Raw genomic sequence first — 25,024 nt, 5'->3', positions numbered from 1 at the left:
AGGTATGCAGGTAAGGAAAAGTGGAATTTTGCCAAAGGATTAATACTCCTAGTTTTGAAAAAGTAACACTGCCTTTCCAGTGGCCATGAAATACCTGACCTATACCTTTCCCAGAAAACAACAGATTCAGTAGCATTTCCTCATGAGACATTCCTCATTACTAAGTACTCATTTAATCATAACTTTGCATTAAAGCATTTTCTGGCAGGCCATCATCTATACAGGCTGAGAAAATTTGCCTACTGAATCAGGAGGCAACAGAGCCAGGGGCCACATCATCTCTGTTTCAAAATCTTGGGCAAGGAGAAATGTTTCCCCCTACCTGGAGTCCCCATCAGGATCTTCTGTGGTGTCACCAGAGCCATTCACAGCATATCGACTCCTTGGTTTATCTGAAGCAAAGAACAGACAACTTTTTCTGGGAACAATTTCCTTAAAGTGTGTGTCAAGAAAATACTCATCTGTGCCCTTTTAAAACTATCAACAAGGCAAATCTAAAAAAAGTAGTATTAAAAGCAGAAAGCCTCTTCATTTTTAGGTTGAAGTACCTGATCTTGTTTGTTCTGTTCTCATTCAGAAATACGTGAAACAACAGGAGAAAGAGGCTTTCATCTTGAGGGGATAAAGAGTAGAAAATAAAACATTCACAGAAACAACTTTTCTCTCAAGTGCCAGGTAACCCTTTGCAGTTTTGGACAGAGTGGAAAACAGAATTTTGCCTGATGCACTTCCCTCATTATTGCTCAGGTTTCATGGCCATAATGTTCCAGAAACAACTCCTGCAGTCGTAAGTATCAAAACCCTTTACCAACAAAATGCAGAAGTGGGGTGGGAGGGAAGCAGCCAGCCAAAAGAGAAAGACATCATGGCAGATTTTACCTATAAAAACAAATAATGGTTTAGAGTCATTCACTCCTGGTAGAAAGTGACTCACAACCTGGACGGGTGCCAAACCTCTCATGATATATGTCAGATAGCAAGCGACCCGAGTCAAAGACCCTCATCACTTCCACACCTTTAGGCCACACACCAAGACCCTCACTTCTCCCCCTGCCTCCACCTTGCCTTACAGCTCCAGCTCATCCAGGAAAACAACCACCGTAACACCCAGCACTAATGTAGTTCAGTTAATGTGGGGTGTGAGGTGTGTGCTTGTGGGGGTGCTAGGGCACCTGGGGGGTATGAGGCATGGGGGTGGTAGACAGGGTGCTTGTGAGGGGAGTCCGAGGTGTGCCTGGAGGGTACTTGGGGTGTGTGTGGGGTGAGGGGTGTGTGGAGGCGGTAAGGGGTGTGTGAGAGGTTTGTGTGTGACTGTGTGCGGGCTGTGAGGTTTACCAGCCCCGCAGTGCTGCGGGGGGTGCAGGCCCCCACGGGCTGCAGCCGGCCCCCGGCGGAGGCTCCCGCACTCCCCGGGCCGGCCCCCGGTAGTAGCGCACTTACTGGCCTGTGCGGCGGGGTGCTCGGCGCCGCGCTGGAAGGGGAAGCGGAAGAGCAGCTTGTTTCCGCGGCTGCCCGAGCTCACCAGGATAACGCTGATGGGGCTGGTGCTCTCGCCCATGCCGGCGCACCGCTGTACAGTACCCGGCCCGGGCCGGCCCCGCACGCAGGAAGGCGGCTCGGAGCTGCTGGCTTCCGCTTCCGCTGCCACCGGCGCCCGGGCCGCGGCAGCCGGCTGCTGGCGGGCGGAGCAGGGACGGAGGGCTCGGGCTTCCCGGCTGCGGGCTGAGCTCCGGCGCCTCACAACCTCGATCAACGCAGTGCGCCCCGTCCCCAGTACAGCCCAGTGCCCCCAGATCAGCCCAGCACCTCACACACTCTCTGCCTAGCACTGCCGTTTGTCAACCCAGTGTCCCCCATTCAGACTAGTACTTCCATGGACACTGCGAGCTGTTCCACGCATTTCCAGTTTATTCCAGTGCTTCCGTGGCTACAGGCAGATCAGCCCAGTGCCCCCAGCATGGTCCAGCACCCCCGGTTCAGCATGATAGACCCACAGCGCTAGCCCGGAGCTGTCACGCAGGGGCCGCTGGGGACTGCTCATTGCCATTGGCCTCTATGGGTCATTTGTAGCCTTTCAGCCATTTCAGACTAACATCTCCAGAGTTTTACTGAAGTCATAGGCAAACAGCAGAGTGGGCCTGTCCCTCCCTAGCAAGTCAGCCATTACTGGGTGCCCACGGGGGCAGGATGCCAAAGTCAGATTCTTGGCTCCCCATGCTCACGGAAAGGCTCACTTCATCTTGTTTCTCATGTTCATTGCATGATCTCAGGGCACTTTACAGCTAATACCTTGTGGTCCCTGTAAATGTACTCCTGGCTGTAGATTAGTAGAGGTAACTTCCCCTGGCAGCTGTCGTGTTACCTTTGTTTTACTTGGTGTTTAACTGAGATCAGAAATTATCAGCAATTACAAGAGATGTCCTGGGTTTTGCTTGCAAATTCTTCTGTACTTGCTTGCATTATTTAGACATTTGAACACCCTGAGATATCCCCACTCTGGATTTTGCTCTGTGGTTCCCCCCAAGGACACTGTACAGATGTGGTGGCTGAAGAGGGAGATGAGCACACGCAGCATGGGTGTAATCTGCAGGGCCATTCTCTGCAAGGCCAGCGATAACCATTGAAGCAAGAGAAGATGGCACTGAGGGGGCAGAGTTGTCTAAGGGAGATTAAAGAGCAGTCGTATTATCACAGCAGAGCATTCCTCGTGCACCAGCACTCGGCAGCTACGTTAAAAGTCCCCAGTGTGTCTGCTTTGAAGTATAATTTTACTTTCTTAACCAGTTACAGACATAATTGTCTTTCCAGCTGTTGGAGGCTGTAGTTTAGTTAAAACAAAGTTGAAAGTTCTCTGAACACTGTCAGGAAATTAAAGAACAAAGCCAGGATTTAGATTCCACTTTTGAGATTTCCAAAACTTACTGTGCCCCAAATTTATCAGAATTAGAGCAGATCTATGTGCCACCTTATCCACAGGATTCCCCCATGTGAGAGAGGCAGTGCCCACAGAGAATACAGACCTGTGTGGAAAGTTATTCCTGACCTCACAGTGCTGCCATTCAATTGGTTGCTGGATTTACAGTCAGGGCTGATGGAAATTATAATCCTTATTTTATAAGGAGCAAACAGTCCTGTTGCTCATTTCTGCCATTTAAAATTAGAAACTGTAGCAGCCTGCTTTTGGGACAGGGCTGAAACAGTATTAACCTATGTTAATACTAAAAATCACCTTTGGTGACATTTCACAGCTTCATGACAAAGTTTTATCATCTGCCCAGGAGTGGACATTGTGCTGTGGGTCTGTGACTCATGGCTGAGCAGCAGCAAGAAAGGAAGGCAGATCTGGTGGGATTTCCCAGAGGACAGAACTTCAGTGTTGTTCCTGTGACAGAGGAGCACCAGCACCCATGTTGTCCAGCTCCTTGCATTGCTGAGGCCAGGTCTGCCATGTCTTACTATCCTGAGAGCAGCGGGAGCACTGGGATGGAGGAGCTTGGCTGAGGTCCATGCAAGGATAGAGATTGTCACTCTCCATGTCACATCATGGAACATGGCTGAGGGTCTCGATTCTTCCACCAGGCACGTTCCTAAGGAGTGCCTGCAATTGTTCCCAGTGCAGCCCTGATCCTGGGCAAGCAATGATCTCCTTCTAGCAAACCACTGTCACCTTCTGTCTGCTTTTTCTTCTGTGACAGTGCAAGAGTATCTCCCAGAATTCATAAAGACTTCAGTGACAATGAACCCTCTGCTCCAGTCATCGTGCCTACATAGACCATAATCCTGCAGTCATGGAAGATCAATATTCAGGTTAAACAGTGGGCAGTGAAGTAGGAAGGAGTCCTGATAGTCTCTGCCTTATCCCTGGGTATATATGGGCCACAGTCAACTTCACTCGTGTGTTGATTGAGTAACCTCTGATTAAAAGCATTCTCACTGAGGAGAACTTGGAGCACAGCCATGCAGCAGGCAGCGTAAGAGGCAGCACTTTGCGGAAGAGACAGAAACATTGAATAAATATATAATTAACAACATCTTTATTTTCAAAGTAATTTTTCTATGGGAAGACTGCAAATTTTTGAAATGTGTGTAGCAAGGAATGGTGAATACAGCCTTGCCCAATACCTCCATCCATTTAGGCTGTATACAATGAATGTTGCATTGTCCTGTGCTCTGACTGAAGGATTGCTGCCCATGCCATCAGAGGCACTTTTAATTGAAAACTGCACTGCATCTGCATAGCCAGACAGTTAGCTCTGTTTTTTCAGTGCACATGTATGGCATTTATCAAAGGGAGGATACACAAAGAGCACTCTGATAATTTTCTTCATGGTAAAGTGATTGTGCTCACTGGGTCTGAGGTGAGCCCCCTCTTGTATTCCTTCTTAATGTGAGGCACAGAGAGAAGTGAATTACCCAGCCACCCAGCCAGTGGACACAGGGCTGAGGAGGGTGCTGTGGCACTGAGCACTGTCTTAAATTAAACTGCAGATAAGGTGGTTGGCCTCCGCAGAGGTGATGATAATACAAGATCACCGAACCCAGCTTTGCACCTGCTCTTTGAGAAAGTCCAAGGTTTCTTCTGCTTCATGTGATGGATGACATGTGGAGAGACTTCAGTTCAGAGCCCAGTGGAAAGCACAAGGGGTGGGTCAGAGCCCTTCTCCAGGTGCCACTTGCCCTGGGACACTGGGGATACCAGAGGATACAGCAGCCACTGACTAACAGCATCCATACTGGTTCTTTAGCACCACTGGTTCTTTCCCACCTGACCCCAGGATGCAGAACAGCCCCAGGAGCATGGGGTCTATTTGCAGACCCACATATTGATAGATCCCTGGAATCCTCTTAGGATTCCTCTTATCAGGACAACATACCCTTTGTAGCAGTCAGTAGCATTGCTGTGAAACACAGACACATCTTGGCAAGGAATCTGGCTTATACATAGCAACCTTCTCTGCACAAGCATGGAAGGCTATTTAGGCAGAGAACACTATCTGACCTCTCTGATTGTACCAGCCAGCTTTCCCTGCATGGCTGCCAGCACTCAGTGGTGGTGTACAGCTGCTGTAGTTTATCGGGGTGGCAGAGAGATTTGCCTCTGCTTCATGTGCTGGCAGGATATTCATTCCCAGAGGTTCAGCAGCGATCATCTCAGCTACAGTATTTCTTTGACACTTTGCCCACTTATCTGTGATTACAGACCTGTGCTAGTGTTTCCTTTGCTTGTTTGGTCCTTCATCCATCAAGAGCGCCCATGCTCTGAAGCTACTTGCCACCTATCGTGTGCCCAGGCTTTCCAGTGCATGTCCAGCATGTAGCACAATGCATGCCAGCACTGGCTGCGGTGCTGTTTTACAGTTCCAGGCATAATTAACAGGGATCACACAGCTAGAAATCAGAGGTGTGCAGTATGAGGCATAAGCTCTCTCCCTGTACCCACAGAGATCATAACTAGTGATGCTGTTATAAGCACTATTAATTGCAGAGTGAATCCCTAATTCTTTGCAAGAGGCTGGCAAAGTTGAGTCCTGGCAGTGCTGAAGCAAATGGCAAAATCTCCACTTATTCGCACAAAATCTGGCTTCACTCCCCCTCTAAACAGTACTGCACATCTCCCAGTCTGTCCTTACCACTATTTAGGAACCATTTCATAGGAAATGTTGTGCCACATGGCACCCACATATACTGGAAGTGTATGATGTGGCACAGAAAACCTCAGGGTCTTGTGTTCACACCTGTGAAACAAGTGAGAAAATGCAGATATTTCTCCAAGCTCCTTAGCATGCTTGAAGTCCATATGCTCCTTAGCTTAAAGATGTGTCCTAATGCTTCATCAATGGAATTTTCCAGCATTGTCTCTCTGTTCATGTATCAATATGTGTCCAGACAATTTCTACAGACCACATGGCCATTATGTTAAGAAGCAAGAAGCTGATAACACCAGCAAGCAAGGAGGCCAGTGCACTGACCCTTGCCGAAACAGACATGGTTTTGCAGGGAGATAAGAGTCTCCCACCTCCATGGGTGGCCCTCTGGAGTGACCAATGAGTGTGGACAGGCACCAGTGTCCAGTCTCCCCTTCCTCTTTATAACCAGGGCTGCCAGGGTGATGAGTCCAAACCCGCTCTGGGCATCCATCACAAGGAGACCGAGCCTGCATCCTCCTGCACGATGACGCTGACTCAAGCTGAGAAGGCCGCCGTGGTCACCATCTGGGCAAAGGTGGCCACCCAAGCTGATGCCATTGGGGCAGAATCACTGGAGAGGTAAGTCCCCCCAAACTCCTCTGAAGAGGGTGCCTCCTCTGGCTTTGCTATTAGAATGCACCTCATGTAAAAGTTGCATGAGTGAGAGCACACTGGGACTGGTGAGAGCTGGTGGATGATGTCTGTGTTGTTTGGTATGCAATTATATAGAATTATATCTGTGCTACAAAATGCTTCAAAATCTCACAGCAAACCATATTTTTTCTAAGCAATTTTATAGGTTTTTTTCTCATTACAGCAATTCAGAATAATTCATAGCCAGGAGTCCTGGCAAGGAATTCAAAGCCATTCATATTCAGTCCTGAAACAGGGTTATCACTGTTCGGAAATGCACTTGAAGTGGTTTATTGTACAAGTGATGTGCTTTCTCTTGCAATTTCTGGGCATTTAGAGAATAACTATCCACTAAGTTCACTGGGTACTCATGTTTCATTGTTCCAGTGGTAACAGACTGTTCGGAAACAAGGCAACTGGACCCCTCGCATGAAGTATAGCACAGTAATCCAAAATTCATACAAATTAAGGAAGCTGGCACTAAAGGGATAACAACCTGGAAGTTATTCAGAAATTATGTTATTCAAAGTTATTTGTTATTTACAGCTCCATATAGAGCACTGTGGTATTCCTTCCAGGATTCTGAGTACCATTCATATCAATTCTTGTTCGTTCAGCTCGTATTAGTTTGAAGGTCCTGCAGACTGGCTTACAATGTAATATAAAAATATAGTAATAATTTGTGGGCCATTATTTATTTGAACCAAACAAAAATACATTGAGTTCTAATTTGTTTTTTGCTGTCATTCTTCTCTAGTACATACAGGTTAGCTCACTGTCTAATCTGTATGTGCTGCAGAAGGTTAAGAGCAGAAAGACCTTCCTGATGCAAGCTTCAAGCTCCCAAAGCCCTATTACAACAGCTGAAGAATGCACTTCTGTAGCTGGCAGGTTTACATTGCACTTGCTCTGAGGTTTTACCATCTCATGCATGCTGTTTCCACTTCTCAATCTCATTCTCATGTTCTCCTCCAGGCTTTTCTTCAGCTACCCCCAGACAAAAACCTACTTCCCTCACTTTGATCTCAGCCATGGCTCAGCTCAGCTTCGTGGTCATGGCTCAAAGGTCATGAGTGCCATTGGAGAGGCTGTGAAGAACATTGAGGACATTAGAGGTGCTTTGGCCAAGCTCAGTGAGCTTCATGCTTACATCCTCAGGGTGGACCCAGTGAACTTTAAGGTGAGTGAGCACACAGACTTTCAGGGATGAAAACTGCTATCACAGAATAAAAGACCATATATAATTTTGGCTAATGGCAGCTCGATCCCTGGCTGCACTGTGCAGCCTTGTCAACTCATGTAGCTGCTTGTTTTCCACCTACTTTTTAACCTGAGATTGGATCTTTTAAGGAAAGATCTGGTCTAGCTCCCATGGCTGTGTTAAGACAGACTCAAGTCTCTGTTGCCTTTGTTGTAGTTTATGAATCTCCCTCACACATCAGGTTATATCACCTGTCTTGAACAAAGTCTTAGCAAATTCTAAACATTTCCACTTTGTTGCATTTCCCTTTGGTGAGGAAGAAAGGAAGGGACATTTGGAAGACAGAGTGAAATCAGGCAGTGCCTTTTGCCCTACATCAAAGGCAACTCTGCTTTTTTATATATAACATCAGGCAGCAATGCTATCTGGCTGGGACACGTACTTGTCATCCCAGAACATATTGTCACCAAGGCCCATTGCAGACCCCTAGACTGACATCTGTTACTGATTATGATGGATTTCATCCTGTTTTGCCTTACAGCTCCTTTCTCACTGTATCCTGTGCTCTGTGGCTGCTCGCTATCCCAGTGACTTCACACCAGAAGTTCATGCTGCATGGGACAAGTTCCTGTCCAGTGTTTCCTCTGTTCTGACCGAGAAGTACAGATAAACGGCCTACACAGAGGATTTGGGATGCACATCCATGGTGCACCCCAGCTTCCAAGCCCTGGGGTTTTCACCCCTTCCTATGCAGTCCTCTCAGATCCCCTACGCAGGGACTCAGTCATCTGTAAGACCCAATAAATAATTCAAATGTGGGCTAAAGTCTCTGTGTGTTCATCTCCATGTGTTCCACCTGCACTTGACTGTTTTGGCAGGGGTGTTCTCAAATTCCTACACAATATGAAAGAAAAAATACTAAATATTGTAAATTCGTTTACCAATTAAAGTACTGAGCTGTGTAAATTCAGTGGGAATAGCATAACATAACATCATAACATATCCAGTGGGAATAACATAACATTGAGCAGAAGCTCCTAACAAGCTACAGCCCTGTGATTACTACTGCTCACCAAGGCCTGTCTTCCAAAGACTGTTTCCAGGGTGATCAGGAAACAGTCTTTTACCCTGCTGGAATATTGAATGGATCCAGGCTTTTTTGTTGGACATATCCAAAACCCATCACAACCTGTTGTGAAAAAAACCCTGCATTGCCATATATCTTGATGTGCCCAGAGAGATGGTGAGCATTGTCTTCTCATGCTCCTTTCCATGGGGTATGGGCAAAGTATCCAATGTGCTTCACGAACACCTTGGGCTATCACACCTGCTAGACAGGTTTGGTAAAGGGACCACTCCCTCAGGTTGGCATCTCTTGTTTTTATATGTGGAACTATACAAGCATTTGAAATTTGGGAATACCAGTGGCCACTGTAGATCAGTGTTGATACCATTTCTGGGACCACAGATTTCCAGGGTTTCTCTGGAAAGAAGTGACAGGGAAAAGAACAAAACTGATGGTCACCCTGAGGGGCACAGGGATCCTTCATACATACCTGTTGTGGGTTAACCCCATTGGGCAGCTAAGCACTACACAGTTGCTCATTCACTTCTTCCCCTCAATGGGATGAGGGGAAGGAGGAATAAAAGCAAGAAAAGCTGGGGGTCACAATCAATCAAATAAACAAGAAAATAGAATAGAAATAGAATAGAAATAATGGTTTCATAATTGAAAGATATCTGGCAGAAGAAGGAAGAAAACAAAACAAAACAGGTGATGCAAAGGCAACCACCCACCATCTGAGGGCAACCCAGCCAGTTCCTGAGCCAAAAATATGGGTAACCCCCAAAAGCTCCCTGAGCCCCCCTCTTTTCCCTTTTATTGCTGAGCATGGCATTGCATTGTATGAAATACCTCTTTGGGTAGTTTGGGTCATCTGCCCAGTTGTGTCCTCTCCCAGCATATTGCACACCCAAAAATCTGTTCCTTGGCAGGGGCAGAGTGAGAAGCAGAGAAGGCCTTGATGCTGCACAAATGCTGCTCACCAAAAGCTGGACCAACAGTGTGTTATCAGGGCTGGTTTAGTCACAGATCTGAAGCACAGCACCACATGGGCTGCTGTGAACGAAGGTATTTACCAGGATACATTCACTGCTCATGTCTCTCTCAGAGGACTCCTAACATAAAAAGTTGTGTGCAAAGTCTTAAGCACACTCTGATCAACAGCCTGGGCTAGCACTGCAAGCTGTGGTTCTCATCTCATTTACAAACCATAGGGACTGTGTTTGAGCAAGGGGGAGAGAGATGGTGTGGAAGCTCTGAAACCGCCAAATTGCTCCAAGTGTGTCATCAAGCGTTCCACAGCAGTTTTAAAACATTCTGCATTTGTGGGTCTTGGGTAACCTGAACACTGAAATCTGCAGTTTGGGTGTTCATCAGCATCTGGTGTGTCCCTAACACCAAAGCTGTGCCAGTGACTGCATACAGAGGCTGAGTGAAAGATGTGACCATCACCATCCACCTGTGGGATGTCCCAGAGTTTATGGCGAGAGGCAGGAGCACACACCAGGGTGGGAAGAAGGGAGGAAGCCCAGGCCTGACAAGTGTCACAGAACAGACTTTGGGAAGAGCATGCACCAAAACCGAGGCTCTTCCCCTCCCAGGTTTCTCCAGGCTGCTAGAGTGATGGTGTTTCTCATGGCAGATTCCCAGTACAACCCAGGAGAGCTTGTCCATGGCTCTCTGCTTCAGGCAGAGGGGGCCTGGAGGACATGAGGGGCCAGGGACGTGTGTGGGACCCACCCTGACACATGGCCCACATGGAGGAATGATGGATCTCAACAGGAGGCTTGAGGGTGTGCTGGCACGCTCCGGACATGCCCATGGCTGCTGCTAACCATGGGGTAGCACAGCTGGGTGCTGCCTCCAGCCCGCAGCCTGGTGTGGGGCTGGTGCAGGTGGTAGGGCAGGGCAGGGCAGCTGGGGCCCCCTCAGGGCCCCCTCAGGGCTGGGCCCCCCAGGACAGTCAGGGCCCCCCAAGGCAGGGCCCAGCACTGCACATCCAGGGCTCCCCTCGCCCCTCACCCCTCGGCAGGGATAAGATAAGGCCAGGGCGGAGGTGCCGGCTGCTATAAGAGGGTGGCCCGGGGGACACGGCTGCCACCGAGAGCTCCTGTCTCTGCCAGCCGCCGCCATGCTGACCACCGATGACAAGAAGCTGATCCAGCAGGTCTGTGAGAGGTCGTCGAGCCACCTGGAGCAGTTCGGCGCTGAGGCCCTGGAGAGGTGCAGGCCGGGCCCCATGGGCAGGGGCGGGAGGGTGGGAGCCCCAGGAGGGGTGGTGTGGGGGATCAGTGGCACTGACCATCCCGCTCCGGCAGGATGTTCACCACCTACCCCCAGACCAAGACCTACTTCCCCCACTTCGACCTGCAACATGGCTCCGAGCAGATCCGTGGCCATGGCAGGAAGGTGGCCACCGCCTTAGCCAATGCTGCCAAGAACCTGGACAACCTCAGCCAGGCCCTGTCTGAGCTCAGCAACCTGCACGCCTACAACCTGCGTGTCGACCCCATCAACTTCAAGGCAGGCGGGGGACAGGGGACCAGGGATAGGGAAAGGGGGACAGGGGACCAGGGATAGGGAAAGGGGGAGGGGACCGGGGATGGAGGAAGGGGGACAGGGAAAGAGGGATGGAGGAAAGGAGACAGGGATGGGATGGGGGGATGCGGTCCACAGCAGCAGTGCTGAGCCTTGTTTTGCCTTGCAGCTGCTGTCGCAGTGCTTCCAGGTGGTGCTGGCTGTGCACCTGGGCAAGGACTACACCCCCGAGGTGCATGCTGCCTTCGACAAGTTCCTGTCTGCCGTGGCCTCCGTGCTGGCCGAGAAGTACAGATGAGCTGCTGCCTGCACAGTGCCATCAATAAAGACACTTCTGCTGCAGCACTATGTCCATCTGTGCCAGGGCTGGGAGCTGGGGGCTGGAGCAGGATGCAGTGTTGCAGTGGTCACACCAGAGGGAGGGAAGGAAAGAGGGAGAGAGGGAGAACGGGAGGGAGAAAGCTGCTGGTGAGGCTGGTTACGGTACTGGGGAGCAGCACTGGCCATGGGCTTTCTGGATGCCCCCACAAGTCCCTGCCTGCTTCCACCCTGCCCCAGCATGGGATGTGGTCAATGGTGGTAGCAGGAGCCATGGAATGCAGCTCAGCCTCTCACCTTTTGCTGTGCCTGCATCCCTCTGGGGAGTGGGGGGGAAGGAGAACAATGACTGCTACTGCTATACTCAGGACAGTATCCACCCCTTATTCAATATTCACATCATGCTCAGATCCCACATTTTTCAATATACCAATACCCTTGTCTCATATACATATATATATATATATATATATCCACACACAGAGAGAGAGAGAGAGATCATTCCTTAGTGCATGGACCAATCCCTATAAATCTGTTGAGTTCATCCAGTCCATGATGTCAGGCTCCATCCCTTGCAAGTCTTTCAGAGCAGGAGAGGCTGTGTGCAGTGTTGGATCACTGCCTGCTGATGATATTCATTAGGGAATGTAGTGATAGAACAAGGGGTAATGGGTTGAAACTTAAACAGCAGAGGTTTAGGATGGATATAAGGAAGAAATTCTTTACTGTAGGGTGGTGACACACTGGAATGGGTTGCCCAGGGAGGTTGTGGATGCTCCATTCCTGGCAGTGTTCAAGGCCAGGTTAGATGAAGCCTTGGTGGTATGGTTTAGTTTGAGGTGTCCCTGCCCATGGCAGGGGGGTTGGAACTAGATGATCTTGAGGTCCTTTCCAACCCTAACTCTTCTATGATTCTATGATCCTATGACACCGCAGAACTTGTCTGGTTCTGTCAAAGTTCATTCTCTGTTGGGATGATGGTCAGAGGGAAGTCAGGGGCAGTCACTGGTGACCTGGAGACATCTAGTTGGTGGGCTATAAAAGTGCTACATAGCAGGCAACAGCATGCAAATGAGTTCACTGGCTGTTTTCCCCTAAAAGCAAATCCTCTTGAGGTACACATCAGACTTCCCCATCTTCCCTCACTACCCACCAAGTATATCCAGGTTCCAGAGCAAAAGCAATCCCATGAGTGGGTTTGCCTTTACCTGAAGCAGGAATAGCCCAGACTGTCTTCCCCAGCAAATTATTTCTGTGCATCACAAGAACTTTATCTCCTTCTACAGTATGGAAAAGTTCTGACTGGTCTGGCACAGCCCTGTTGGCAGATCCTCTGGTGTCAACCAGCCGGGTGGCTTTTGGTAAATGTGTATCCCAATGTTTGAAAGTCCCACCACCCATTGCTCTCAGTGTAGTTTTTAACAGCCCATTGTACCTTTCCATTCTCCCAGAGGCTGGTGCATGGTAGGGGATGTGATATACCCACTCAATGCCATGCTCTTTGGCCCAAGTGTCTATAATGTTCTGGAAATGAATCCCATTGTCTGACTCAGCTCACTCTGAGGTGCTGTGTCACCACAAGATTTGTTTCTCAAGGCCCTTGATAGTGTTCCAGGCAGTGGTGTGGGGCACAGTGTATGTTTCCAGCCATCTGGTGGTTGCTTCCACCATGGTAAGCACATGGCACTTGCCTTGGCGAGTTGTTGGGAGTGTGATATAATCAGTCTGCCAGACTTCCCCATATCTGTACTTCAGCCATCGTCCTCCATGCCAAAGAGGCTTTAACCGCTTGGCTTGTTTAATTGGAGCACATGTTTCACAGTCATGAATGACCTGGGCAATAGTGTCCATTGTTAAGTCCACCCCTTGATCACAAGCCCATCTGTATGTTGCATCACTGCCCTGATGGCCTGAAGTGTCATGGGCCCACTGGGCCAAAAATAATTCACCTTTATGCTGCCAATCTATGTCCATCTGAGCCACTTCAATCTTAGCAGCTTTATCCGCTTGTTGGTTGTCCTGATGTTCCTCAGTGGCCCGACTCTTGGGTACATGGGCATCTACATGGTGTACCTTCACCACCAGGTTCTGCACCCAGGCAGAGATATCTTGCCACAGTGCAGCAGCCCAGATGGGTTTACCTCTGCATTGCCAGTCGCTCTGCTTCCATTGCTGCAACCACCCCACAGGGCATTTGCCACCATCTACGACTCAGTATAAAGTACTGGCCACTTTTCTCATTCAGCAATGCCCAAGCCCAGTTGGATGGCTTTCAGCTCGGCAAATTGACTCGATTCACCCTCTCCTTCAGCAGTTTCTGCAACTTGTTGTTGGGGACTCCATACAGCTGCCTTGCATCTTCAACACTTCCAAAGCAGTGGAGGGACCCACTGGGCTAGATACTTGCCCATACTGTCCCACACACCTTGCCACTCATGACTGTAAATCCTTGGGGAAAATCTCTTGGTGGTCCTCCTATATCACCATCTGATCCTAGACAAGACTTGAACTGGACCCTGCTTAGCTTCCACAATTGGACGAGATTGGGCATTTTCAGCATGGTATGGCCATAGCCGAAACAGAGAGAACATATGCAGCAACAAGCTGGTTCCCAGCAAGAGGAGCAGGGTACTTTCAAGGGCACTAAAAAGATATTCAGGATCTTTAAATATTCCAGAATCTACTCCCACTGTGAATAGTCTGGTGGAGGAGCAGAAGGTGTGAGGGAATGTCTCCTTCATAGACTGACCACCCAAGGAGGAAAAAAAAAGATGTGTAATTGCTAAACACTTCCATTATATACCTCCCAAAGTATAGAGGTGATGACCACACTGGCAACACATACCACAACCTTAGCCCAGCCGATAAACAATAAAACAGCAGATACCGTCTGTAAAAAAGGTACAACATGATGAAACTCTGAAATTAAGAGCAACAACTTTTGAGAGCCAATAAATCAGCATTGTGATGAGTGACTATTAATCCAAAACAATGAATGCTTATCACAAATACGATTACACGCACTCCGGTCAGATCTGTCGTTATCTCAACCTTCACGCCCCATGTTGGGTTGTCGTGGTTTAAGCCCAGGAGGCAACCCAGAACCATGCAGCCACTCACTCACTCCCCCACTTCCTCCCGCTCTGCTCCCGGAGGGATGGGGAGGAGAATCAAAAGAATGTAACTCCCATGGGCTGAGATAAGAACAGCCCAGTAACTAAGGTATAACACAAATCACTGCTGCTACTACCAATAATGATAGGGGAAATAACAAGGGAAGAGAATACAACCGCTAACCACCCACCAACTGATACCCAGCCCAAACCAAGCAGTGACCTGGGCCTTACAGGTGACTGCCCCCAGTTTCTATACCGGGTATGATGTGCTGTGTCACTAGCCTCTTTGGCTAGTCTGGGTCACGTGTTGTGTCTCTGCTTCCTCCTGGCTTCCCCTCCTCCCTGGAAGAGCATGAGACTCCTAAAAGTCTTTAGTCAGAGTAAACATTACTGAGCAGCAACTGAAAACATTGGTGTTATCAGAGCTGTTCCCAGGCTGAAAGTCAAAACCACAGCACTGCACCAGCTACTAAGAAGGAGAAAAATGTCTGCTACTGCTGAACCCAGGACAGTTGGACTAAATCAAATGTCTAATCCCCTTGAAGGATTATCTGGGGGCATAGGATGAATCCTGCCTAGCTCCATCTATCACAAGGGTTGTTTAGGACTTCACTGGGGATGCTGTGGGAGTGAAATGCCTGTATGAGCTCCAAAAGAAATCAGACAAGTTCATGGAGTGAAAAAAGTCTGTTACAGACCACGAAGCACACTGTTATTGGGCTCAAGCCCCTGAGCCACAAATCCCCACTGACACCCAGCCCGGGTGTGTGCTCTTCCCCTGGCATGTGGGCAGGGTGGCAGTGGGGTGGGCAGAGCTGCAGTCCAGCACAGCACAGTGGTTTCTGGGGTTTGGAGCCTGAATTAAAAAGCCCATTGGCTTTAGATCACAGCTGATGGGTTACAAGAAACTAAACTAGCCCTGGGGCTGCTCCATGTGTGACATCAGAGGGAGGAGATGAGCATTCGTGACGCATGGGAGACAGTGCATCAGGAGAGCAGTGCCAGCAGAGGCCAAGTGTGAGCAGCAGTGGGGTGCTGGGTGCATGGGTTCCCTGGACTACACTCACCCCTGCTCCTGCAAAGGCACTCATGAGTCCAAGGCACTTTCCCTCCACCCTCACATGTATCCTAGTCTACATCCCTGAGTCTTCATGTCCATTTACACCCATCCATTTATCCTTGTGCCACTAGTCTGAAGGGCTCTTCTGCCTTTGCATTCTGTCCCCTGAAGCATGCACATTGCTGCCCCCGCTGATGTTTTCCTGGTCTCTGCTTCCAAGAAGATCAGCCCCCTGCATCCTCCTCCCCACCCCATCCTCCCTCCTTCCCTGCTCTGAAATAGTGCCAGCTAGAGCTAATCTCCCCCAAACACAAATGATAAGAACCATCGGCCATGGAGGAAACAGGGGTGTGAACCGTCCCCTGCCTGCCTGCGCCACCTCTTGAGCCTACTGGCGGCACCTCAGGCCCTCTCACTGTCCTCATCTTCCTCATCTTCCTCACATCCTCGTCTTTCTTGCCCTTATTGTCTTGCCATCACCATTTGGGGCACACAGGACTTGCCAGGGCTCCTGACTGTCAGCTCCTCCTGCCAGTGCTTGCATCAGTGCAGGCACTGATCCTCATGGTCCTACCAAGTGTTCCCCCTTCCCAGGACTCTGAGTCACCCGGTCCCTTGCAGCACTGGGACCAGCAGAACACATGTGCAGGAGAGAGGGCTGGAGTAGGAGAGCTCTGGGATTTGTGTGCAAAGGGATGTGACTGGGGTTCAGGGAGCAGGGGTGAAATGGGCACACACTTGGGTACACTGGTTTGGGATGCACTGAGGGAACAAGAACAGTAGGTACAGTGGGGCAGCATGGCTGAGTGGCTGCATGTACAGGGGCCATGCTGGTTGGCAGGGTGTGTGTGAGCAAGGATGGTGCACATGCAGGGGCTGTGTTAGAGGCAATGTGTGCATGAAGCAGTTCACATGTGTGCGTGGAAGCTGTCTGTCTGTCCAGGTGCTCGCGGGTCCATGTGTGGGTGCTGGGGTGCTGGGCAGGGTCAGTCTGTGGGGCACAGACACTACTGCAGACATAGCCCCACTCTGCTGTCCTCACCACCCTGCCAGCACACATCCCGGCTGTGCCAGAGCTGCCTGCAGCCCAGGGGACCTCAGCCCCGAGCCCAGCCTGTGCCGGCAGGGAGGACACGCACTGCTGAGCCCGTGACAGCACAGACCCTAACCCTAACCCTAACCCCGCAGTTATCCTGCGCCAGAGGGCATGGCCGTCCCGCTTGCACTGATGCTGACCCCATCCCAGCTGGTGCTAGGGGGCAGAGACTCCCCCGCCGGGCCCGGTGCCGGTGCGGTGCCGGGGGGGGGAGCGGGGTGCGGCGCTGGCCGGGGTCCAGCGGGGCAGGAGCGGGGCCAGGAACGGGGCCAGGAGCGGGGCGGGCAGGGGGGCGGGCGGGGCCCCGGTACAGCATATAAGGGCGGCGGCGGCCGGCGGGGGCACCCGTGCTGGGGGCTGCCATAGCGGAGGTGTCACCATGGTGCTGTCTGGGAGCGACAAGACCAACGTGAAGGGCGTCTTCGCCAAAATCGGCGGCCAGGTCGAGGAGTATGGCGCCGAGGCCCTAGAGAGGTACGTGCCATCCCCCTTGTCGTACCCTCTCCTGCCTCTCCTCCACTCCCTCCCATCTGCCCTTGCCCTCCACAACTGTTCCTGCCGTACGTGTCCCTGTCTCACCTGTCCCTGACATCATCCCTCTATTCCCCAGGATGTTCGCCACCTACCCCCCGACCAAGACCTACTTCCCCCACTTTGACGTGAGTCCAGGCTCTGCTCAGGTCAAGGCGCACGGCAAGAAGGTGGCGGCCGCACTGGTCGAGGCTGCCAACCACATTGATGACATCGCGACTGCCCTCTCCAAGCTCAGCGACCTCCATGCCCAGAAGCTCCGCGTGGACCCTGTCAACTTCAAAGTGAGCATCTGAGAAGCGGTGACAAGCCTGGTTCCCGTCTGCACCCCCCTGTCCATCCCCCTCACCTCCCCCCCTCATCTCACCCCCTTACCCCTCCTCCTTTGTCTTTCAGCTGCTGGGCCAATGCTTCCTGGTGGTGGTGGCCATCCACAACCCCTCTGTCCTGACCCCAGAGGTCCACGCTTCCCTGGACAAGTTCCTGTGCGCCGTGGGCAGCGTGCTGACTGCCAAGTACCGTTAAGACGGCACCACGGCTAGAGCTGGACCCGACCCACTGCCAGCTTCCAACAGCAAGCAGACAAATGATCTGAAATAAAATCTGCTGCATTTGTGCTCCAGTCCTGGTGTCCTGCTCTGGTTCCTGCCTGCCGGGAGGGAACGGGAGGGATCTGCTTCGGGTCTGAACTGAGGGTCTCCCATTCCAGGTGGGCACACAGAGGAAATGGGCTCTGATTTTGCTGTCTCTGAAAGGAGGCAGTGTTTGCGGAGTGGTGGGGCTGCTTTTCCCAGCTGTGGGGTCTGGGAAAAGCAGAGCATTTCCAGGTACTGTTGCAGGGGAAAGACTTGGGGAGAGTGGCTGGAGTCTGGCCCTTGGGAGCTCTCTGCAGCGCCAGCCTGTGCTGGTCTTCACACCAGAGCACCCCACTGAGATCCCCTCTTGCCCCACCAGCCCTCTGCACCCCTGACTTCCAATTCAGGCTGAATCATCGGATATCATCTCCTCCTGGAAATGCCTGTGGGAGACAGTGGGGTACAGGGGCTCCCAGTGCTTGTGACCCTCTATGAGATGGCACAGCAAGGATACTCAGAACCTCCAAGCACAAGGACATCTCTCTGTGCATCCGTTTACACCTAGTGCTGCACTCTTGGGGTGTTACTTTTCAGGGGTCCTGCGGAGCTGACAGGCTGGGGGAGACTGGGAATGGGCACTGCAAGGAGAGCAGCCAGGGCTCAGATAGGCAGTGGGGCAGGGGGTGTCAGGGCAGTGAAGCAGCACTGGGAGCGCAGTGCTGTGTCTGTGCAGTCCCTGACCCTTATCGCAGCCTGCAGCAGGGCGGCTGCAGTGCAGGGGGCTGTGGGCTGATGATAAAGGAGACGTGGGCTCTCCTCCAGCCATGGGTGTGGTGGGAGGCGCAGCAACAGATAGCTGTGGGGCCGCAGCCTGCCAGGTGCTGAGTAAGGCTGCCCTGGCCCTGCCAGGCTGGGGGGCTTGGTGCTGGGGGGAAGGTTCAGGAGAGCCCGGGGTGGCTGGTACAGCCCTGACACAGAGCCAGGCTGAAGTTGCCACTGGCCCTGCATACTTGCCCTAGCCCCATGGGCTCCAGTCACCATCAGTGAATGCACCAAAGGCAGAAGAAACCCCAAATGACTCCAGAGAGAGAGGGAGACCCTCCAGCCCTCAGGGCTTCTCCTGCAGAGTACCACAGGCATCATAACCGCACATGCCCGCCCCACCTTGGGGCAGTGAGGAGAGGAGCAGAAAGCTGGTCAGGGCATCACTGAGCTATCTGATCTACTTGTGCATGGAGGAGGGCTCTGGAGCAGGTCGCAGCCTTCCAGCCAGCATCACCCAGGCACAACTCTGCTCCACAGAGAACCCCTGCTTCCTCTCTGAGGGAGAGAAGGGGTATGGTGGAGGGGTCAGGGCACAGGGGTATACAAGGCAGTGAGGTCTGGTGTGTAAAGCACTGGGAAGAGCCAGTATCAAATCCAGCCCAAACTTGGGCTTCTCCAAACCAGGCCACAAAGGATCCTTGTGGTCCTAAGCACAGTGTATGTGTAAGGGGCAAAGTGTAGCAGCAATGAAAGCGATGGTATGCTCATGGAGGGGAAGGGGTTGGCAGTTGTCCCCACTGCCCATGACAGCTTCCAACAGCTCCCATGCTATGTTGTGTCCTCAGGCAGGACACATTGTGTTGCAGTGGGCAGTATCCTGCAGCACTTTCTTAGGGCTCTGCATGGCCAAAGAACCACTGAACTCCCAAGAGCCGGGTGAGTTTTGTCCCAGCCATTTGTCCCTGCTGCCACAAGATGGGGACCTCAAGCCGTGGTGCTTTATCGGGGGCAGGCAGAGGGTGCAGAGGTCCCTGCCAGGATGGGCTTCCAGCCAGCCCCAGTCCCGAGCACACTGGGGACACTGGTGCCATCTCAGAGGGGTGGAGGAGCCCTCCCCAGCAGCCCAGTTCCAGTGCTGGGTGCCCCAGCAGCCAGGTACCCCATGCATCCTGGCTCTTAGCACAGGAGCATGTGAGCCCCAGGCTCCCTTCACTGGGCATCTCTTGGTGGCCATGGCTTCATGTGCCCCAGGATGCAGCCTAACCCAAGGGCATGGCAGGCTGGCAAGAGGTTTCTGCACCACGGCTCTGCCTGAGCTACTGTTCCTGCCTCAGGACCTGCAGGCAGCGCAGCAGCGGTGGTGGCTGCAGCACGGCAGGTCAAACCTTCAGCCCACTGCTGTTCCGGATTGGTGTTGCAGCTCCTATTGCTGCAGCCCCAGTGCTGATAAGAGAGGTGGAGGCAAACTCTGCACTGTCACAGCAGCAGCAAACAGAAATGGCAGCAGGTGACATGGAGGAGGGGGACTCTGGGGACAAAGCCTCCTGATTCGGGACATGGCAGCATTCAGGAGGCAGAGTCACAGGAGGCAGCTCCAGGGAAGAAAGCAGGTGAACATCTTCAGGCAAGACAAAAGCTGTTTCTGATGGCTCTGCTATCTGGAGGCTTCTCTTGCCTCTTACCAGCACTTATTCCTGATGGACAAAGCATCTATGGTTCAGAGGTACCCACAGAACAACACAGTATGTTGTTATACAGTGATCACCAAGGCAAGTGGCATTTCAGAGCCCATTTTTATTCAAAGGGGTGCAAAAGTGACATCAGAAAAGAAGCCTTACCCGGTCACAACACTTTCATCAGTCTGTTGAGTGGTTGTAAACAGCTTCATGCAGGTAGCTTGGTTACTGCTCTTACCAGTGTCTGATAAACAGCCATGGCCTTAGAAAGTGTGTTCTGGAAAGGGACACAGAAATACAGACTTCTGGAGGATGTCAAGCATCCTAGGGCAGTTTACCAGGAATTTCCCATTCAAAATTTAGCAAAGAAACAGTGGAAAGATACAGAATTAATTTCTTCTTAGAAGCTGATCTTAGGACACCAGTTGGGAGATCCTCTTGCTGGGAAGATGAGGGGAAATATCATGTGTTTTACAAACTGTTCTGTTTATACATCCTATTTTGGCATTCAATATGCCAATAGCGTAAGTCATGATTGGTGCAACCTATAGGTCTTTTGTTGAAACACTGCTGTGTAAGCAGTTTGTTTGCCATGCATTTGGACAGTTACTCTTTCCTGAATGTCAGATTTTCCATACTGAACTGACCTCTCTGACCTGTCTAGATCAGTTTGAATTCTAACCCAGTGCTTTGGGGTGCTCACAGCCCCTCCAGCTCAGGAACATCTGAGAATTTAATAAGCACATTCTCCATTACAACACATAAGTTATTGATGAAAGAACAGGGAATGATAATGTTGAACCAAGGACTAGAATCTGTCACAGCAAGAAAACAGACTCATCTGAAATGATTCGTTCTTGGCACTGGCCATGGTTATTACTCATCTCTTTCTTCGATTAAATGTCCCACTGTTTCTCTGTGATTTGAAGTGGACTGGTTTACAGTTCCTTAGTTTCCTCCTTTTACCTATGAATGGTGAGATCCTGTTGTCTTGTTCCTGCCACCCCATCATCCTCTACCACTTCCCAAAGATACTGTCTGCTTGGAGATGGCTTCAATCAGCTGCTGAGGTAAAGGGGATTTTTTTCAGGCAAGCAGTCTGGAATGAATGCAATATACTTTAATCCACACTGTTGAGGATCCCCCCACCTTCCCCGCTGTCTATTTTGCCACTGGGTAAAGTGGTTGCAGAAGACAGAAAATAGAGTCAGCCTTCACTAAAATGCCAATTTTGATGAAGGATTTCAAATATTTTCTTCTCTCTCCTTTCCTAAAAGCAGGGACTGCTCCCAGCGCAGCAGCCACATCAATCAGAGCTATACAAGCCCCTCCAGACAGAACAGGGCTGATAAAACAAGTACTCACAGAACTTAAACCTGTGAGCCCTCCTTTCTGTCTGCCCTGCTTTGCCATCACAAGAAGTTCAACATTGCAAGCAACATCTTAGAAAACGTTTTTGCTGATCCCCATCAAAGCTGACCTGTGAGCACCTCAGGTCTCATCCTGTGAGCTCCCATGACAAGAGGCATTAAGTATTATGAATACCCTGGTTTTGAAGATGTTCATAACAGAATCCAGGTCCTGGATTTTCCGTGTGGGAGGAGAAGGAGCAGACCTGTGGTATCATGATGTTGGCCACTGATGCCTTCTTCCTGCTGTTTCGGAGCCATTCAGCAGAAGCTTTCCACACCTACAGTGCACTGGTTTTCCACCTTCTTTTTGTGGCTGACCATGTCTGTTTTGATAATTAGATGTAGCCAGCTTTCCACTGCAATGGTCCCACCAGCAACTCTTTGCAATGAAGTTACAGTATTTGCCAGTTATGCCTGCTTGATGTTGTGCACTGGGAATTGACCAGATTTTCACCTCAGAGATGGGAATTGAATAGAAATGCAAAGTTTGTCTTCCTGGTGGTTGCCCTGTCTTTTGCCACACACCAACCACCTGAGAAGATCTGCATTTGCTGAGGGATGGTGAAAGTGAGAACACAGGAAATGCTCTGCTGGTGACATCCTTGGTTCGTCCATCCCAGGGATGTTTTCAGCAACAGGAGATACCACCTGGGAGAGCACACGAGCCTGGCCACTTTTCATGGCACTCTTGCAGCATCCACACCAGCAGTAATAGCAATTTCAACGAGTACATTCCTGCCTGCTGCCTTTAGCATGTCTGTTGACCTGCTGCTCACGAATTTGCTACACCTTTTACAAACCTGCTGATCCTATTTGTTTCCACAGCCTCCTGTGGCAGCAAGTTCCAGAAGATCATTCTCCTCCCCTGCCCTGTATAAAATCCTCTACATTCCTTTTAAAGCAATCTACCAGGCTCATCGATGGCCTCTAATTCCAGTCACACAGCATCTGATGAGCACAAAGGCCACAATCACATTCTGATTTTGTAGAGTTGTCCCTTTCTGCTCCTCCTTCTCCAGGGTCAAATCCCAGCCTTCCTAAGACCTCCTCATATGGCAGCTGCCCCATCCCCTTCATCATCTCAGCTGCTCTGCTCACAGCTCTGAAAGTTCACCATGTCCTCGGATCAGAGGCTGGAACTGCACAAATGTGTGTTACAGAGCAGGCAAAAGCTGTCTTCTTTCTTATTTTGAGACCCCAAGCCCTTCTTGATGGCATGGCCACTTTTTGCTGCACGTCAAGGCTACAGTTTTGGTGAACCATCAGTGAAGACTCCATTATATTTTTCCTGAGCCAGTTTAAGTCCAGCCTCCTCTGTTTTAGGTTTTTCCCTGTCACCTTAGTTATCTGCACTGAAACAAATGACCTCCTATTTTTCCATTTGTGAATAACACTAAAAGCTGCATATAGCAAAGCTCCCTGACCACGTTGGCTTTTCCTGAGTCTCCTGCAGTGATGGAGCATCATCTGACATTTCTGACTAAAGCCTAAAAGCTGAAGTGTGCGACTCTACCAGCATATTTTCGGTCCGTAGTCCTGGGACACAGTTCTTCATTATCCTCTCCCTGCCCAGATCCCCTGTCATATTCACTTCAAGTAGGCAATGAGCTGCTCAGTAGACACAAATCAACGAGGATGTAGCTGGAGATGGTTAAAAGATGAGCTTTTCTGCTAGTGCCGCTCTTTTACTCCCTGTATCAGGACCAGACAGAGATACAGGAGCAGTGTGCCAGCTCTGTGCTCTTCAGAGACCCTTGCACATGGCCAGGAGGATCCCAACTATGGATTTATGGAAAGCAATACAGCAAAATGTGCACTGCAGTTGCTCAGCCAGAAAGCTTTTATACCCCCTTCAATGGTTGAGCAGCTGAGTGCCTTTATTAATAGTAGAAGTGTATTTATCAAAATTCATGGGTCAGCACTGTTAAAGTCTCATAGATTCAATTTGCACAGGTCACCATTATTTATTTTTCCAGATCATAGCTTCAAACAGGGATATTTTCAGCTGGGATAGAGTTAGTTTTCTTCCTAGTAGCTGGTGCAGTGCTGTGTTTCAGCTCAGTCTGAGAGCAATGCTGATAGCACACCAATGTTTTAGTTGTTGCTAAGTAATGCTTACTCTGATCAAGGACTTTCCGATCTCTCATGCTCTGCCAGTGAGGAGGGGTACAAAAAGAAGGAGGGAGCAGAGATAGGAGAGCTGACACAGAGTAGCCAAAGGGGTATTCCATACCACTGCACATCATGCCTGGGATAAAACTGGGGGGAGCTAGCTGGAAGGGGCTGCTCACTGCTCAGTAACAGGCTGGGTACCAGTCAACAGGTGCTGAGCAATTATACTGTGCATTTTCAGGGGTTTATTCCTCCCTCTCATTCTCTCTTTTTCATTACTATTATTACTAGTAGTAGTAGTAGTAGTATATTTAATTTTATTTCCATTATTAAACTGGTCTTATCTTAACCCATGGGTTTTACTTTTTTTTTTCCCAGTTCTCCTCCCCATCCTCCTGGATGCATGGTACTTAGTTATCAGGTGGGGTTAAACAGCAACAAGTATATAGTCCAGATCTCTCCCCAGCAGTCTGAATCACTGTAGGAAATGCACTCTCTAGAACAGTCTTCCACCTGCGTGGAGGGATGTGCTTCAGGATTCATGGACCAAAGAGCAAAAGCAGATGTAGTGATCCCTACTCATCACACAGCCACATGCGCTGTGTCCAGTCACATGTGTTGCAAAGCCAGGCAGAAGCCCTGGCCCCAGCACAGCCAAGCTCCGTCAGACTTCAGCAGAAGGTCACGAGGGGGCTTCTAAACCTTATGATTTTGGTTGCCACCACAAGAGGAGACAGATGTCACTGCAGCTGGATCTTCTGCCTGGCTGCACATCATAGCGAGCCATGGGTGGCAGCACATGTCCACCTATGGAAGCAGAGGACGCTATCCAACTGCATCTTCAGCTCCAAATCCAGCTCTGCAGCAAAAGGGAGACCCTCCCTGATTGAAACTCACCCAAGCAAGGGTGCTTGGCCAAAGAGGAAAGAGTGGGAGCAACCCAGTCCTTTTCAGTGATAACATTTCAGTGTGCTCATGAGTTTGGAGCAGCTGTCAGTCTGAAGGTGACATGTCCTACAGCACTCACCACCCCAAACAGTTGCAGTGAACATTGGAATGCTTTTCTTGGGGAACAGGAGCAAGTCTAAGGGACTTGAGGTGTGAGAAAAACAGGTATTGTATCACATTGCAGATCTGATTCTGCATTGGGCTAGGTGAGTTTGATTTGTGCTCAGATTTGTCAGATCTTTGAATCTCAGTTTTTGTCCTTTAAGAGGGAAATAACTGTAAGTAGAGACAGC

General features: G+C 50.4%; 4 protein-coding genes across 8 annotated transcripts in view; 3 read left to right on the top strand and 1 right to left on the bottom strand.

Moving 5' to 3' along the window:
- NPRL3 (NPR3 like, GATOR1 complex subunit) overlaps positions 1 to 1,607 on the bottom strand; it is a 46,247-nt gene extending 44,640 nt beyond the window's left edge. For 2 of the 5 annotated variants that reach the window (XM_005152503.4, XM_005152504.4), the window contains exons 1-2: positions 1,441 to 1,607; positions 323 to 392 (exon numbers count right to left, since the gene is read on the bottom strand). In XM_005152503.4, the coding sequence (XP_005152560.1) occupies positions 323 to 392; positions 1,441 to 1,558 (188 nt within the window). In that variant the 5' untranslated portion in view covers positions 1,559 to 1,607. The remainder of the gene's footprint in view (positions 1 to 322; positions 393 to 1,440) is intronic. The other 3 variants (XM_031052181.2, XM_031052180.2, XM_031052179.2) reach the window with 2 other exon arrangements.
- A 4,536-nt stretch (positions 1,608 to 6,143) lies between these two features.
- LOC101872691 (hemoglobin subunit pi) lies at positions 6,144 to 8,338 on the top strand. Its single transcript, XM_005152502.3, has 3 exons — positions 6,144 to 6,266; positions 7,296 to 7,500; positions 8,063 to 8,338. The coding sequence occupies exons 1-3, from the start codon at positions 6,172 to 6,174 to the stop codon at positions 8,189 to 8,191; spliced, it is 429 nt and encodes a 142-aa protein (XP_005152559.1). The 5' UTR covers positions 6,144 to 6,171; the 3' UTR covers positions 8,192 to 8,338.
- Positions 8,339 to 10,699: 2,361 nt separating this feature from the next.
- LOC101872527 (hemoglobin subunit alpha-D) lies at positions 10,700 to 11,464 on the top strand. Its single transcript, XM_005152501.2, has 3 exons — positions 10,700 to 10,807; positions 10,903 to 11,107; positions 11,292 to 11,464. Exons 1-3 carry the CDS (start codon positions 10,716 to 10,718, stop codon positions 11,418 to 11,420), a joined length of 426 nt encoding a protein of 141 aa, XP_005152558.1. The 5' UTR covers positions 10,700 to 10,715; the 3' UTR covers positions 11,421 to 11,464.
- A 5,591-nt stretch (positions 11,465 to 17,055) lies between these two features.
- On the top strand, positions 17,056 to 17,864 carry LOC101872367 (hemoglobin subunit alpha-A-like). The gene is made up of 3 exons (NM_001281559.1): positions 17,056 to 17,186; positions 17,323 to 17,527; positions 17,640 to 17,864. The coding sequence occupies exons 1-3, from the start codon at positions 17,092 to 17,094 to the stop codon at positions 17,766 to 17,768; spliced, it is 429 nt and encodes a 142-aa protein (NP_001268488.1). The 5' UTR covers positions 17,056 to 17,091; the 3' UTR covers positions 17,769 to 17,864.
- The last annotated feature ends 7,160 nt before the right edge of the window (positions 17,865 to 25,024 follow it).

This window comes from Melopsittacus undulatus, chromosome 8 (genome assembly GCF_012275295.1).
Source record: "Melopsittacus undulatus isolate bMelUnd1 chromosome 8, bMelUnd1.mat.Z, whole genome shotgun sequence".
Lineage (NCBI taxonomy): Eukaryota > Metazoa > Chordata > Aves > Psittaciformes > Psittaculidae > Melopsittacus > Melopsittacus undulatus.
Note: the sequence above shows the minus strand (reverse complement) of the source record. Positions and strands in the feature narration are given on the sequence as shown.

What these genes read in the sequence shown, in the direction of transcription:
- LOC101872691 (XM_005152502.3), top strand. Translation starts at nt 6,172, where the DNA reads ATGACGCTGACTCAAGCTGAGAAGGCCGCCGTGGTCACCATCTGGGCA. An exon ending in GGGGCAGAATCACTGGAGAG is followed by an intron (nt 6,267 to 7,295) that starts GTAAGTCCCCCC and finishes GTTCTCCTCCAG; the next exon opens with GCTTTTCTTCAGCTACCCCC. An exon ending in TGGACCCAGTGAACTTTAAG is followed by an intron (nt 7,501 to 8,062) that starts GTGAGTGAGCAC and finishes TTTGCCTTACAG; the next exon opens with CTCCTTTCTCACTGTATCCT.
- LOC101872527 (XM_005152501.2), top strand. Translation starts at nt 10,716, where the DNA reads ATGCTGACCACCGATGACAAGAAGCTGATCCAGCAGGTCTGTGAGAGG. An exon ending in GGCGCTGAGGCCCTGGAGAG is followed by an intron (nt 10,808 to 10,902) that starts GTGCAGGCCGGG and finishes CCGCTCCGGCAG; the next exon opens with GATGTTCACCACCTACCCCC. An exon ending in TCGACCCCATCAACTTCAAG is followed by an intron (nt 11,108 to 11,291) that starts GCAGGCGGGGGA and finishes TTTGCCTTGCAG; the next exon opens with CTGCTGTCGCAGTGCTTCCA.
- LOC101872367 (NM_001281559.1), top strand. Translation starts at nt 17,092, where the DNA reads ATGGTGCTGTCTGGGAGCGACAAGACCAACGTGAAGGGCGTCTTCGCC. An exon ending in GGCGCCGAGGCCCTAGAGAG is followed by an intron (nt 17,187 to 17,322) that starts GTACGTGCCATC and finishes TCTATTCCCCAG; the next exon opens with GATGTTCGCCACCTACCCCC. An exon ending in TGGACCCTGTCAACTTCAAA is followed by an intron (nt 17,528 to 17,639) that starts GTGAGCATCTGA and finishes TTTGTCTTTCAG; the next exon opens with CTGCTGGGCCAATGCTTCCT.